This window comes from Pelodiscus sinensis, chromosome 2 (assembly GCF_052426305.1).
Source record: "Pelodiscus sinensis isolate ZL-2025 chromosome 2, ASM5242630v1, whole genome shotgun sequence".
In the NCBI taxonomy this organism is placed as follows: Eukaryota; Metazoa; Chordata; order Testudines; family Trionychidae; genus Pelodiscus; species Pelodiscus sinensis.
In genome coordinates, this window is record NC_143053.1 from 39,890,994 (window position 1) to 39,907,702 (window position 16,709).

Here is a 16,709-nt window from a genome sequence, read left to right on the forward strand (position 1 = left end):
GTCCCCTACACTCAAGGCAGAACTAAGTATTATTCTAAACTATCCCTGAAAGATTGTCTAACCGGCTTTTCTTAATCTCCAGTGTTGGGGACCACACAGCCTCCCTATACAATTTATTCCAGTGCTTAACCACCTTAACAGGAAGTTTTTCCTAATGTCCAACCTCATCTACCAATGCTGCAATTTAAGACCATGGCTTCTTGTTTTCTCCTCAGAGGTTAACAAGAACAAGTTTTCTCCTTCTTCCTTGTAACGACCTTTTATGTACTTGAAAACTGTTATGTCTCCATTCCTTCTTCTGTTCTTCAGACTGAACAAATCAAATTTCCGCATAGGTCATGTTTTTTAAACCTTTAATTTTTTCCCCTCTTCTCTGTATTCTTGTAACAATACAAAAAATGACAAATTATTTGCCCTTAGGCCTTTAGTGACCTGTTTAATTATATTTGTAAAGGATTCTTTTATTAAATTAATTTTTAAAAGGTTAAATTACAGAAAAACTTAGATTATGCTGTTTTAAGACTAATTCCAAGTGACTGTTCAGGCAAGTAGTCAATTGTTTTCCCTTGGTTTTTCAATGGGACAACATTGGCCCTTAAGCATTATGGTTAAGTGTCTGAAAGTTGTCCTTGACCAGGTCTGGACTACTGTTAGGTTTTATTTATTTATTTATTTTTTACTGGGATTGTCTATATTACTTCTTTAATGGAAGGAGTAATATTATGCTGTTGCATTTGCCAAAAAAATTATTTTCCTATTATACATGTTACTTCTGTAAACACAGAAAAGTGATCATTAAAACTTATGTTTTTAATAAGAATATAAATTGTTAAAGTGTATAAATGAATTATTGCTACCCACTAGCTCCATTTCATGAACAGAGCCTGTTTTCTCATATCGCTGTTGTAAGTGATTTTAGTGCTAGCATAATAGTCACATAAAGACCTGAAATAATACAATGGAAGACTGCAGGTATCAACTGCAGCACAAACAAGTGAGACTCAAGCTTCCTGCCAACCCTGTTTTCCTCATCCGATACAAGACAACAACTTGACATTAAGATAAAGACAGCATCATCTATCGGTGTAAGCAATCTGTAATGATCACTTTTCTGTAACAATTTAAGAATTTACTGTTTTAAGAATTTAAAATAGTAACTAAAATTTTTAATACTGTTGCAGCTCTTAGGAATCCAGGCAGTCTACCATCCATATAAATTTTTGGATTGTTCTGCCTATGTATTTCTTATATTCAATCATTGAGACGTGTTGTACCTAGGTTATCTGTGAATACAGGATTCATGTTCTAAAGGTTAGGCCTATCCATTGTGAACAGACTATTAAGGTAGAGAGGTCACAAGGATACCCAGCAATTTTTCACAACCAGTTTTCCACCATAGGCCACAGAAACCTGTGGAGGTACCTACAAGGCCTCTTCTGCAACCTTTTGGGATGGCTGTTGAGCAACCTCAGTATTGGCAATCACTTTTCTTTCAATGAATGAATTTACTTCTCTGTCTACTGCAAAGGGGTGATCTCTCATGTTTTGTATCAGTGAAGAGAAAGTGTTTATTTTCTTAAGTAGTATGGAAGGTCCTCTCTGAAAAGGAGTAAGTTTGGGATTTTGTCCACAGGGCAGGCTGCTTTTTCCGGTTGCCACATAGCCACACCATCTACCCTTCTTTACTGGGAACAGAATTCTCCTTTTTCCTGGCATCTTGTGCTTGGCACATGCTATCCAGCTCTTCTTTTCTTCCACCTTCTGGAATGCTGTCCTCAGATCACTTGCATAAGTCTTTGCAGAGTCAAAAGCCTTGATAGGATCAAGGAGGATTACCACTTCTTGCTGCCTGAACATCACATTATAGGGAAGTTTGGTTTTATGAAGTCAAAATATAATTCATACTAATGAATAATTGTGTGCCAGCTGCTGTTATATACAAAGATGACAAAAAGCATAATTGGTCTTCACTGATTTAAACTCTAAACATGGAACCAATAGCAGTTTACTGTCTCCACTCCCTCATTTTTCACAGGACTGGCAACACTGGTCGTCAGTTTAGTTTTTTGGATTTGTGGGCAAACCTCATGTCAAATTATTCAAATTCCTTTTTCTGATTGTTGCAGATGCAGATTGGTGGGCTGAATTGCAACACTTCATCTCTCATCAAGGCTTCTGAAACTGTCTGTATCCTTTTATCTGTTAAAGGCAGCACTGCCATTTATTCTGAGGTGGTGTCATACACTTCTGGCAAATACAGATTTCTAGAAGGCATTTCTGGTAGTGGGCCTTTCAAGTCAAGCAGAATGAACTCCCAGGTAATTTCCTTTAAAGGAGTTCTTTTTGCTGCTGGTCTCCTTTCTTGATAGACAAGGTAGGAAAAGCCTTCTGTTCTTTGCAGCTGCAGCCACGCCTAGCCAAAAGTATCTGTCAAATACCGGACTCAGTGTTTTTTCATGTTACAGGTGGCCTGCTGTTTTATCATCACAAAGACACTCCATCACTGTTCTCTATAAGTTTTCTGGCATGACAATCCTATTCTTTCCAGATTTTGTCACAAGACTAGGCTGAATCTAGCCTCACTGCTCTGAGCATCTCCAACCCCTTTTTTCATTACAGGTTTATAGTGAATACATATTGTGTGAGATCCACCACCATAGGCATCCTTCTGGGTTGCATAATTGCTTATGGAACTCAAAGGATTTGTTGGAACATTGCAACTAGAAACTTTGGCAAAACAGGTAGAACTCCTATGTCTAGACTATGCAGAAGATTCGAAAGAGGATATGCAAATTCCATGGGAATTTGCATATCCTCTTCTGATCTCACTTTCGAAAGCAGTCGAAAAAGTAGTTGCGATGCAGCTTTTTGGCAATCCCCCCTCCCTTTTTCGAAAAGCCACTTTTCCTCAAAAAATGAAGTTTACGCAGCTTTTCGAAAAGGGGGGGGGGGGTGCCGAAAAAGCTGTGTCCCGGCTACCTTCACTTTCGAAAGTGAGATTAGAAGAAGATATGCAAATCCCACAGAATTTGCATATCCTCTTTCGAATCTTCCACGTAGTCTAGACAGGCCAAACTTCTGACTTCTACTTCTCGAACCCATTTCTCACTACTCCTCCTCCCACCCCTATCAGATGCAACAACAAAATACAAAGATAAACATGTAACACCATCTATTGGTGGAAGTGCAGTTAACTGTGTTCATTAAATGTATCAGATGAAAGCAGAAGCCCTCCATATATCCAGAGAATAGCTACAACATCGCTGTCAAATGAAGTCTGATCACAGAACTACTTCAATAGGTCAGGCTGTTTTAATCTCTATATGCTCACCATGGCGCTCTGTGCCTCTAGGCAGCATCTGAAACCCCCATATTCACCCCATTATACAAGTCGTATCTCAAGGTAGCACCGTCAGAAGTTCTACCTGTATGTTGTCCCTGTCCCATTAGGATAGGCACTTCTCATTCCAGATTCCCCTACTAGCTGTAGTTGTTGCTGTAGCACTGGTTTGGAGTGTGAGATACGGTCTTCTGGCCATAAGGCTCTCTGCCCTTCAAGGCGTGGCTGCAGTCCATGATGAAAAAAGACAAACAAAGCAAAGGTGCAATCTCCAAAATAGTCTGGGCTTACTCTGCTGTTTCACACAGAAAATAGATAAATAGCCTTTGTGGAGGATGGATTTTGAATCCTCATCTTATCTGACAAGCCCAGGCTGAGTACCCAGGCTGAGTACCCTAGGGAAAAGTAAAGCAAAGTAAAGATGGTCCCTCCACCTCTCCAGAGGATCCAGAAAAGAGAAGCCCTTCAGCAGCTTTCTGGGGCAGCAGCCTCTGCTTTGTGGGCTCTAGCTCTGCTTCCCTTTACTGCCACCTTACACTAGGCTTGGATCCTCCCTTTTAAGGAGCCATCCCTCTCTAGCTATAAAAGCCCTTATAGGTGTGCCAGATTTGGGGCTGTGTGTCCAGAGAAGTTCTTTAACACCTTCCTGAAAATATGGCCTACCTTTGTTTCTAGATAAATACATTTTCATTTGGTTCCATGCTGCTCACCAAGCAATCTAGATTACTTTCAGTCAGTGACCTAGCCTTTTCATTATTTACACACCCCCAATCTTTGAGTTGCTTGCAGACTTTATCAATGATACTTTTATGTTTTATTTCAGGTCATAAATAAAAATATGAAATAGCATAGAGCCAAGTCCCAAACCTGTAAATACCCCCATTAGAAACATACGTACTTTGATGACGATTCCCCATTTACAATTACACTGAGACCTATCATTTAGCCAGTTTTAAATCTATTTAAACATATCTTGCAATTTGAAATCAAATGCCTTAAAGAAGTTGTCAGCACAATTGCCTTTATCAGCCAAACTTTTAATCTAATAAAATTAAGGATTATCATGTTAGTTTGACAAGATCTATTTTCCACAGAAGTTCTATGTCCTATTACCAGCCTCTTGAGGTAACCAAGATACCTTTATTTAGTTTGTCTAAACTATTGCCAAATATGGTTAATGTTCTATCATATATTAAGTCCTATAAATCATTTAGTTGCTATCTTACCCCTTTTTTTTGTTCTTCTAAGGGCAGGGGGCAATGTACCAGGTTTCTGTTACCCCCAATCAAGTTGGTTCATTCATCACAGAGGACTTGAACAACTGTGAAGAAAACAGACATCAGTATAATTGTTCATGGCACCATTTGGTCTCTGTCAATTGTTACATTAGTTCTTACCAACATTTCCCCAAAAATCAGACTTTTGCTTGCACATTAAGGAAAAAAACTTGGATGAGGCCAAAATTAAACCTTACGCTTGAAGAAGCATGTGTATGGAAGCTTGGAGATTAATGCACAGAGCTCTGACACCCTTCTAGCCGAAGTAAATCACCACCAAGGTGGCCACCTTAAAGGAAAGCTGTGAAAGAGGACATGTGGTGAGAGGTTCCCATGAGCTGTGCTAAAACCAGGTTTAGGTCCCACTGTGAAAGGGGGTGTCTCAGGTTTGTGGTGCCACAGTGCGACCCGGTGCCACAGTGCGATCAGCATGCACAGCGTGCTGAACCGCATGGCTGGTGAGCGGGGCTCGCTGCGGCTTGGCAAGCCCTGGTCATGTGCACCTTCTATGGAGCCTACCAAGTCTGAAGCAAGTACATGATTTCATGGAATCAGAGCTTGCTACCAATTCCTGTTGAAGAAGATGGTGGTGTTCTTTGCAGCAAGCAAGTAGTACATGCACATGTTTCAGCCAGGTCTTACTGTGCAATGGATAATTTTTCAAGAGCTCAACCAAGCACTTCACAGATTAAAGGAATGAAGATGATGTACAGAAAATACAAGTGCAGCTATCAGATGTAGTTTTACAGCAGTCAAACAAACCTCATGGTGTGGGGTGCAGTGCTGAAAGCTTGAAACCTTCAAAATTAATTTGGCATTTGGAAAGTACATATCCACAATTAAAGAACAAGCCTTTTGAACGTATTAAGAGAAAACTGAACAGTTTGAATAGATTGATAGGGCTGGAAGAGACCTCAGGAGGTCATTGAGTCCAGTCCCCTGCCCAAAGCAGGACCAATCCCAACTAAATCATACCTGCCAAAGCTTTGTCAAGCCAAGACTTAAAAACCTATAGGGATGGAGATTCTACCACCTCCCTACATAACCCATTCCAGTGCTTCACCATCCTCCTAGTGAAATAGTTTTTCCTAATATCCCACCTAGACCTCCCCCACTGTAACTTGAGACCATTACTCCTTGTTCTGCCATCCGTCACTACTGTGAACAGCCTTTCTTCATCCTCTTTGGAACCTCCCTTCAGGACATCGAAGGTTTCTATCAAATCCCCCCTCACTCTTCTCTTTTGCAGACTAAATAGGCCCAAATCCCTCAGTCTTTCCTCGCAGGTCAAGTGCTTCAGCTCCCCAATCATTTTGGTCGCCCTCCGCTGAACCCTCTCCAATGCGTCCACATCCTTTCTGTAGCGGGGGCCCAGAATTGGAGGCAATATTCCAGATGTGGCCTCACCAGTAATGAATAAAGGGAAATAATCATTTCTCTAGATCTGCTGGCAATGCTCCTCCTAATGCATCCAAATATGCCATTAGCCTTCTTGGCTACAAGGCCACACTGTTGATTCATATCCAGCTTCTCATTCCTTGTAATCCCCAGGTCCTTTTCTGTAGAACTGCTACCTAGCCAGTCGGTCCCCAGCCTGTAACAATGCTTGGGATTCTTCTGTCCCAAGTGCAGGACTCTGCACTTGTCCTTGTTCAACCTCATCAGATTTCTTTTGGCCCAATCCTCGAATTTGTCTAGGTCACTCTGGACGCTATCCCTGCCCTCCAAAGTATCTACTTCTCCCCCTAGCTGTGTGTTATCAGCAAGATTGCTGAGCGTGCAATTCATCCCCTCATCCAGGTCATTAATAAAGATGTTGAATAAAACCGGTCCTAGAACCGATCCTTGAAATCAATCGCCGGCTAGACAGAATTGATCGCTACTAGTTTGGCCTGGCAATCTAGCCAGCTTTCTATCTATCTTACAGTCCATTTATCCAATCCATACTTTCTTAACTTGCTGGCAAGAATATTGTGGGAGACTGTATCTAAAGCTTTGCTAGAGTCAAGATATACTACAGGCACTGACTTTCCCATATGCACAGAGCTAGTTATGTCATCAGAGAAGCTAATCAGATTGGTCAGGCATGACTTGCCCTTGGTGAATCCATGTTGACTATTCCTAATCTCTTGCCCCTCTCCAAGTGCTTCAAAATGGATTCCTGGAGGATCCCCTCCATGATTTTTCCAGGGACTGAGATAAGGCTGATTCCTCTGTAGTTCCCTGGATTGTCCTTCTTCCCTCTTTTAAAGATGAGAACTACATTTGCCTTTTTCCAATGATCCAGGATCTCTCCCGATCCCCACGAGTTTTCAAAGATAATGGCCAAAGGCTCTGCAGTGACATTTGCCAACTCCCTCAGATGGATTAAATCGTGACCTATGGATTTGTGTATTTCTAGCTTTTCTAAATAGTTCTTAACCTCTTCTTTCTCCACCGAGAGCTGCCCACCTCCTTCCCATATTGCATTTTCTATTGCTGTAGTCTGGGAGCTGTAAAGACAGAAGCAAAAAAAGCATTGAGTACTTCAGCTTTCCCCACATCATCTGCCACTAGGTTACCTCCCTTATCCAGTAAGGGCCCTCGACCCTCTCTGATCACCCTCTTATTGCTAACATGCCTGTAGAAACCTTCCTAGTCAGCAAACAATGTGGAATACGAATAATGTTGGTAAGAATGCTCTTGAAGCTTCGTATCTTGTGTCAGTTTTCATTGCCCAAATATATAAGGCATATAGAATAACTGAGAATGTCATGTTTCCTGAAGCATTATATATGATTATAAGCATGGATGACCATGAAGAGGCATATACCTTTGTGATGCTATGGTACCTATCCTTTTATGGAAATGTTTCTGAATATGAATATGCATAAACTAAAATATGCATAATGTGGCACATTTACTTTGTTTAAAAGCTTGTAATCCTTTGAATGTGTATATTCTATTTGTGTCCATATATCTTTCTTATATAAGAAATGAGAAATTATATACTGCTTATTAATGTAGATCTTCTAGTGAAAGCCAATACAGGTTGGACCTCCCTGGTCTGGAACCCCGGGGACCTGAGCTGTTTGGGACCAGGGAGTTTGCTGGACCATGATAGGTCCATGCTCCCCTGCTGGCTGCCTGGTCCTAGGCTCCTCACACTGCAGCTGGCCCTGCTAAAGCATGGCCCATCATGGCTGCCCCACCTTGTTGCCCACCTGCTGCCTCATTGTCTCCTGGGGTTCTCAGCAGGGACTGCTTGGCCATTGCCAGTCCTGCTGCCACAGGATGTTCTCCAGGGTTCCCAGCTGGGGCCTCCCAGCTGTCACTGGCCTTGCTGCCATCAGGGTTTTCCTGGGATCCCTGGCCAGGGCCACTCAGCTTCGGGCACTCCAGCTGCTGCCAGGGATTCCCCCTGGGTAGGGCTGGGAATCCCCAGCCACATGGCTCCGCTGACGCTAAGGGTTCCCCGGCCCGGGTGAAAGCTCCCCAGCTGCTGCCTGGCCTCGCTGATACCAAAAGTTCCCTGACATGGGCTCCCTTGGCCACTGGCTGGCCCTGCTGATGCTGGGGGTTCCTGTCCAAGGTGGGGACTCCCCAGATGCCACCTGGCCCAGCCAGGGCCATATAGCCTGTGTTGCTCCTGGGCTCTTTGGTCCAGCAACAAACTTGGTAGAATGAGGACAATCAATGGGACAGAGTCATATCAGGGTACAAAATATATCGGAAAGACAGAACAGATCATGCTGGTGGGGAAGTGGAACGATATGTGAAAGAAAATGTAGAATCAAATGAAGTAAAAATCTTAAATGAACCAAAATGTTCCACAATCTCTATGGGTAGTAATTTCATGCTCTAAGAAGAATATAGCAGTAGGGATATATTATTGACTACCAGACCAGGACAAAAATTAGAGAGGCTATCAAAATAAAAAACTCAACAATAGTGGGGGATTTCAACTATCCCCATATATAATAAGGTAAACCAAAAAGGAGTTTGAAAAACAGCTAGCGAAAAACTCAAAAAGTAATAGCAAAATGTTTTTAAGTACATCAAAAGAAGCCTGCTAAACAACCAGTGGACTGGATGATTGAGATGCTAAAGGAGCACTCAAAGATGATAAGGTCATTGTGGAGAAACTAAATGAATTCTTTGCTTCAGTCTTCACAGCTGAGGATGTTAGGAGATTCCCAAACCTGAGCCATTCTTTTTAGGTGTCAAATCTGAGCAATTGTTCCAGATTGAGGTGTCAGAGGAGGTTTTGGAACAAATTAATAAACTTCATAGTAACAAGTCACTGGGACCAGACGGCATTCACCCAAGAGTCCTAAAGGACTCAAATGTGAAATTGTGGAACTAACAACTGTGTGGTTTGTAACCTATCCTTTAAATCAACTCCATAACTAATGACTGGAAGACAGCTAATGTGATGCCAACATTTAAAAAGGGTTTTTGAAGTGATCCTGGCAATTACAGACCAGTGAGTCAGTACTGGGGTGAATTAGTTGAAATTGTAGTAAAGAATAAAATTGTTATACACAGATTAATATAATTTGTTGGGAAAAGTCAACATGGTTTCTGTAAAGGGAAATCATGCTTCACTAATCCACCAGAGTTCTTTGAAGGGGTCAACAAACATGTGGACAAGGGGAAATACAGTAGATATAGCGTATTTAGATTTCCAGAAAGATATCAACACCGGCTTTTGAGGACCTCCACCTGAAAAAAGAACTAGGGTAAGAAATATGATTTGTAACAATTTCTCTTAGTGTATTAGGTTTAGCTGGCGTGGTTTATTTTTTGAGGAGTTACTTTTGTTTTCACTTGCAATCACTTAAATCCTATTTTTATATTTAAATCACTTTTGATTATTTAATAACTTATTTAATAGGGTAGATAGCTTTTACATGGAGGTGGAGGGGCACAGTAGCTGTGCATATCTCATTGATAAAGGGGGCAAACTTCATTAGATTTATCTTTGTAAAACTTTTGTACAAAGTAAAGGACATTTATTCAGGCATTTGGTCTTATTTGGGCCTGTGCTCCTGGGTGCTGACAGGTCCCTGTAACTGAAATGGCTGATGACATTCATGAGCAGTTGAAAGAATTTAAAACTGTTGTTCAGTTTGATAAATCAACAGATGTTTCAGGCTCAGCACATTTCTTAGCTTTTATTTCATATAATTTAGATGCTACTGTTGAGGAAAACATGTTCTACTGAAAAGCACTCCCTAGCCACATGACTCGTTAATTTCTATTTAACGCATTTGTTGAAGCTACCGAATATTTTCAAATCAGTTGGGAAAAAAGTATTGCTATATGCAGTGACGGGCGCCAAAGTAATGACTGGCAAGAATAGCAGGCTTTTTGCAAGATTAATATCAATGTCACATTTAATTTGGACCTATTGCTTCTTACATTGACAAACCCATGCTGCAAAAAGAAATGCCTTCTGAGTTGCGTCAGGTGCTAAATGAATCTTTACAAGTTGAATATTTCATAAAAAGCTGTCCTCTATCATCTCATCTGTTTCAGTTTTATGTGATAAATGGGCACACTTTTTTAAACTCTTCTTTTGCACACTGAAGTGAAGTGATGTGGTTCTCATGGGGAAAGTGTTAAACAGACTTTTTGAATTGCGAGCTGAAGTATTTATGTTCCCATAGGATGAAAGGTCTCTCTTTTCTAACTAATTCAGTGACCCATCATAACATTTTCATTTAAGCTTACTTAGCTAATGTTTTCAGTCATGAATGAGCTGAATATGAATTTAAGGATGAAACAGAAATGTTTGGAGACAAAGTGAGAGCCTTTGGGAAAAAAAGCTTGGAACCTGAATAATTTCCTCTGAGTTGTGAATTCATGAAATTGTCAGCGACAAGAAGTAGCCATTAAACAATTTAAACACATTATGATTGAACATATACTCACATTTAAGCAGCAAAATGTTTACTCCCCACCTGATGTTGAACTTTGCAAGATGTGGATAATTAATCCATTTAATAAAAAAGAGTAGCTGAATCTGTCAAATTTACAGGAAACCTGTAAGATAAATTGATCAAGCTTTCATTTGATAAAATGCATCAGTGTTCATTTCCATCAGAAGATGTGCACACAGTTTTGAAGGCACAGAAGCCTGAGTATCCTGAATTTGTAATTGAAACTTTGAGAGCTTTAATCTTCTTAGCAATATCGTATTTTTTAGAATTGGGATTATCCTCGATTATTGAGATAAAAACAAAGCAACAAAATATATCATCTATGGGAAATGACTTACTGATGAATGTTTCTTCAATTCAACCTAACAAAAAAGTTAGCTGATGCAAAAAAGGACTCCATAAAACTCATCATACATAAAAAAGTGAATCTATAGTTTTTAATGTAAAAATAAACATTGATTTGGCACAATTTTTTTCTCATGTTCATTTATTTACATACATCTGAATATTGCTTGTGGGCCAGTATTATTTATAAGTTACTTGATATTTTTAGTACAGAAAATTGCAATCTTTTCAAGTCATAGTATGGGGACGGGAGGGTCATGATTTTTAAGTACAAATTGCAAGCACAAAAAAAAGGTTGAGAAATAATTCAGTCCAATAAAATTGGAAAAATAGCAATGTGATCCTTGAAACTTCCACCAAAAATCAAATTCCTGCAATTCCAAAAGCAAATTTGAATCAAGCATGCATTCTATTATATGTGATAAGCACAAGCAGCACAGAAAGGTCAACGGTCTAAAAGATGAACTCAAAATTGACATAAAATGATGGATGAATTCAGATGTCATAAGCACAGCTCTTTGATCAGAGATCAGATCACAACTCAAAACATGCCAGTCTGTGATTCAATCCAGTCTCATGACCTCTGGATGTGAAGTCTAACTTTCCCAAAGACATTCTTCCCATTCCCAAGCACCAGCTCCTATATTCCTTCTTCTGACAACCTGTGGAAAGATATGGGTGAGCTGATCTGAAGTTAACCCCCTTTCACTGGTGACCATGATCCAGTCATTTGAGGGCTATGGACATGTGTCAACATGCAACACTTTTGGTTATGTGAAATTCAATGCTTTTGAATGGGGGAAGGGAGAGATGTAATTTCCAGCCTGAGGAGACATATCCGTGCTAGCTTTGATTGAGCTAGTACGCTAAAAACAGATCAATAGCTGCAGCAGTGCAAGTGGAAGGAGAGGTTAACTGCCTAAGTATGAGCCCATCCGAGATGCTAGATACTTACTTGGGTGGCTAACCCCTGTGCTACTGCACTTAACACTTCTATTTTTAGCATGAGAGCTTGATCAAAGCTAATGTGGGTATGTCATCTCAGGCTGGAAATTACACATCCCAGTTCCAGTATAGGAACATCTTAGATTTTCACTGTTACAACGGGTTAGTGTCCACATTTAATGTCTTGTCTTGCAGGACTACTTTGTTCCTGAACTATTTGCACTGCTTGTTAATGATAAAGTTATCCCCTTTTCAGATGAGCAGTTAAAGTTTTCTCTAAGTCTTTCAGTTTGTTTCCGTTATAAGAAATTGAGAATGGAATTTGGTAACTTTATACATTCTTTGTAAGTAAACAGGATCACATCAAAGTCTAGTTTCTCTGAAAACAGAAGGAATCAATCAACTACAAGAGATATCTTGTTTGACTGTTTCAAACCTCTTTTAGTCAGCACTCTACCCAAAAGCTCTGTGTGTCTGTTTTTCTCAGGCACATGGTCCCAGAACTTGTTCAGATGGAGTCATTGACAAAGGATTGTGCCCCTTTCTGATATTTTGGTGTTTCTCCTACTTCTCTCACATATCCATGCCCCCCTCCAAACAAATTTCCACTGCGCTGTAAGTAATATTATGAACCTAGTAACTGTTCTTTTCTGTATTTGGACATGTTAGGAGAAGGAAGATGTGGGTACTGACAAACAGAAGTTATCGTTTTTATTTCTTATTTTCATATACAACCTGTCACATCTGATTAACAATACTGGATTTGTTGGATGTTGTGTTAGTGACGAGATTCAAAAGAAATTGCCACAGGCACAAGGAAACATCTTTTTATTAGAGAGGCTAGCTACTATACACAGATTCAATGAGATGTATGTACAATCCGCTTATTGCCAAAACAGATGTTTAAAAATTCTTCAAAATCAGTCAAGAATTGGAAGAAAATGAACAGCCATAGTATCAGAAGTCCAGGCAGCCCACTTCAAAAATAAATTCAGTTCTGAAAGGTAAATGGTTATGAGGTCTACACTGGAAAACACTAGCTACCCTGCAGAAAAAAAATGGGATTTTGCCACATTATATTAGCAACTGATCCAATCAAACTATTGCCTGGTTTGATCTTAGAGTGAGTGAACCACAAACAAAATAGCACAGGCCAGCCTGGGATCTGCTTTTGCACAAATGTGGGAGGGGGACCCAGAGGGTCATTCAAAAAAAGCCTTTCCCTCACTTCAAGGCTTGCTGTTGTGATCAGTCCTTGTATAGTCTCTGAACAGGGGTTGTTTGGGCATTGTTCAGAAAAAGGCAGAACCACAAACCTGCCCAAACACCACATGGCCCTGTAGAGTTGAGTTAGTGCACCAAAGTCTGCATGGCCCTAATGAATATTGCTGTGTGCGCTCTGCAGGTCAGCTACAGAAAGATCATGCTTCTTGAAGGACAATTTTTTCTGAGGCTCCCCCAAGGATGGTGACACTCCACAAAGCCTCTTTGCACAAGGCTTTGAACCTCAACATGCTCTGACATCTAGTAAGAGTCAGAGGTGACATGAAGAAATGAGAGGTACAAACATGACTATTTATATAATATAGATGCTTATCTAAATTAATTTTTAAAACAACTCTCAACAAAAAAGTTACATGTGCAAGAGGCACTTTCGGGGGGGGGGGGGAGGGGAGAGAAGAGTACCTCTCACAAACATAGCTGGATTAGGTAAGGATAGGTGAGTGCCACTAGAATTAATTTAACACCAAACAGCTGACATATGAGGGAGTCTCATATTCCCTTTGATGCAGACAGGATATACATGAAAGATCTTTGAAAATATTAGGAGATGCACGTTTTCCCGACAGGCTGGAAGAATATATCCCTGTATTGGTATAACTTAATTCACACTCCAAAACTCTGCTCTATTTACAGGCACACTCCCATAGACACTTCCACATTTTGAATACCAAGAAGTTATCTTTAGTCACCAAGCAACGTGATTTTAAAAGCACAGATTTTTTTGAGATTGCTAAAAGGAGAGGGACTGTACAGGCAGGAAGGAAACATTAGCAGAAAGGTGTCAGCAGTGTTTATTCTGAAGAGAAGCGTGGCTGCAGGGGCCAGAGCAGATATGTTAGAACATGGACCCTGACTTGCCACAGTTTTGGCATGCTTTCCAATGCCTGCTTCTCCCTAGTAAATACTTCTGATGAACCTGGTTAGTGAGAACACTATAACTTTATTCCTGTTCCTTCAGAGACCACTTGCTTCAGCACAATACTTTAATGTGGTTTTTAGGAGTAAAGTAGAATGTTACTTTTTTGCAGACTGACAGATTACATTTTGTACAGTACTTTGTAAAAGTAGAAAGTGGGCATTTCAGAAACTTGTTTCTACTGATCTGGAAGTTTTGTATATACAAAAGGAAATTTACACCTGATTTATACGCAAAAATTTAAATTCTCTAGCACTGCATGTCAAATTGAGGTGAATAAAGCTACTGTATGACTGCTGTCACCTTAACACTAACCACCCAAAAGTTCATGAAACCAATTTAACACGCTATTTCAATTGAAGCATATTATTAAAACTATCCACAGCATTTTGAACACAATATCTACACTTCAAAATTTCAACTAAACAGCAACACAAATCTTAGAGGTTACATCTTGGAAGTGAAATAAACTATTGCTCAATGTTTGAAAAGTAAAGCTATTGGTTCCTAGGTACACTTCACTCTCTTGCTTATGCGGATACATAAGGTGGTGGGGGTTCTTTACCAGCTGCATTTGCAGGATCATCATACGGTGGCAACAGCACCTAAGGAAGAAAAAATATTTTTTGAAATTAGCTGGCTAAAGTGTACGACAGGAATTTAGGATCTTGTCCTTCAAAATAATTAAATAACTAAATAAAATAAAAGCTGCCTAAAAATAAGAGATCACAGTTAAAATGTTATTAGTGAAATAAATACATCACTGCAATCTTATTTTGTTTCCATTATGAAGGGCAATTAAATTTCTTATAATTTCTTACAATCCCCTAGTCACAACCCTAAACATGACAGCCTCAGAAGATGATTTTGACCATCATTTCCTGATCTTTGATTCAATTTGCAGAGTCTATCAGTGACTGATTGTATAGTAGCTTGTACAGCAAAACTTCAAAGAGCTCTATTGCTACTGGAACCAGACATACTAGAGAGAAAATAATAATACTTAAGAGGAATTAGGAATGTTAATATTACATTAATCAACTCATTGTATACTCAATGGAATTTCCATTGACTATTCGATTAGTTAAGGGTGCTTCCGCTTTGAAATGTAGCAAGTGCCCACATGGCTGCCAGCAGGGACTCTTGTACATTTCAAGATTAAAATGCCATGTGGAGCCCGGGGCCAGTGAACGACACCCTGAGTCCTCTGCTAGCTCTAGGCTCCATGTGGTGCTTCTGCTTTGAAATGTGCAAGAGCCAAGTGGGAATGCACTCCTGCCCCCTCCGACAGAGCTGGAGCTTTTAAGCCGGCTCCCCCCCATCACTCCCTTCTCTTTTCCCCCCTTGCTGCCTCTCCCGGGGGGTGGGGGAGAAGGGAGGGTAGAAGGAAGAGGGAGCAACTAGTCGACTAATGTGTCAACTACTGTAGTCACTTACATCCCAATAAGAAATGTTTGCACATTTCCTAAAATATACCAGTATATGGATGTTGCATTTGGTCCATTTACAGAGTTACTTTATGTAGAACGAGACCCTTGTGTAATAGCCTCTCAGTCATGAGCTGATCTTGAAAAGTAAATCTGAACAACTAAATATACATAATGGGATAGCCTGAATACACAGAAGTCAATGGGAGCTTTACCATAGGCTTCAGTGGGTCCTGAATTTCACCCTTATTCTTAAGTCAATAATTTGCCTTCCAAAAATTAACATTATTTTCCATTTAGGATCTGAGCCAAAACACACTGAAATTGATAGGTCTCTTCATTGACTTCAGTAAATTTTCAGTGGGACCTTCCTAGCAAAGTTCCAAGAATGAGTTAGTCATATTATACATATGTAAGCTCTCACACTTCCATATCAGCGTGTGCTTCTATAAACATTTGATGAATTAGAAAACAGACATACAAATATCTTCAGTCTTGCATCAAAATGAGACTAGGAGTACTTTAAAATATTACTAACCCATTTGATGAGGATATGACTCCAGAGTTAACAATGCCATATATTGGTGCTTGGAAGTGCTATATCACAAATATGCTACCAAATAAACAAGTTCTCAAAAGTTTTGCATTAATCAAAGAAGCATTTAATATTTTATGTCAGTTCTAATGGGCACTGCTACAAGTATGGAAAAGAGGGACCCTGTTTGCAGGACTGATGATACGTTCCAGAACCCAAATTGAGGCTGGTAGCTAATAAAATCCTGACCCAACAGTAATCACACTGGGGTAGGACTTGAGTCCAGAGGAAGAAGCAAGCCTACAGCGGCTGACACCCCCCCCCACACACACACACACACAGAGAGATGGCTGAGAGAAGGGTCTGGGCTACCTCAGTTAAGAGGTAACAATTTTATCCTCCTCATCATGCAAAAGCATCTATCTGGAGTAATCCAGACTTGCAAATTGGGGAAACCCTTATAATTCAGAGGAGCTGGCTGAGCAAGGGAATCATGTGGATTTCCCAATAGTCAAAGATGAAAACTTTGTCTCTTTACTAACACTGAATCAATTATATGACCTGCCACCCTCAGGCTACTGCTACACTGCCTTTTTTTTCGGAAGTTATGAAAATAGTGCTTGGATTTGCATGTCTTCTTCCTATTCTTTTTGCAAAAAAGGTTTTTCCGATATTTGGCTCCGTGTAGACTGAGCCAAATGTTGGAAGAAAAAAAA

General features: G+C 40.1%; 1 protein-coding gene across 1 annotated transcript in view; it reads right to left on the bottom strand.

The window, feature by feature from the left end:
- Positions 1-12,642: 12,642 nt before the first annotated feature.
- The window catches only part of LAPTM4B (lysosomal protein transmembrane 4 beta), a 93,895-nt gene continuing 89,828 nt past the window's right edge, over positions 12,643-16,709 (bottom strand). The window contains exon 7 of the mRNA XM_075920334.2: positions 12,643-14,636. Coding sequence (XP_075776449.1) covers positions 14,562-14,636 — 75 coding nt within the window. The 3' untranslated portion in view covers positions 12,643-14,561. The remainder of the gene's footprint in view (positions 14,637-16,709) is intronic.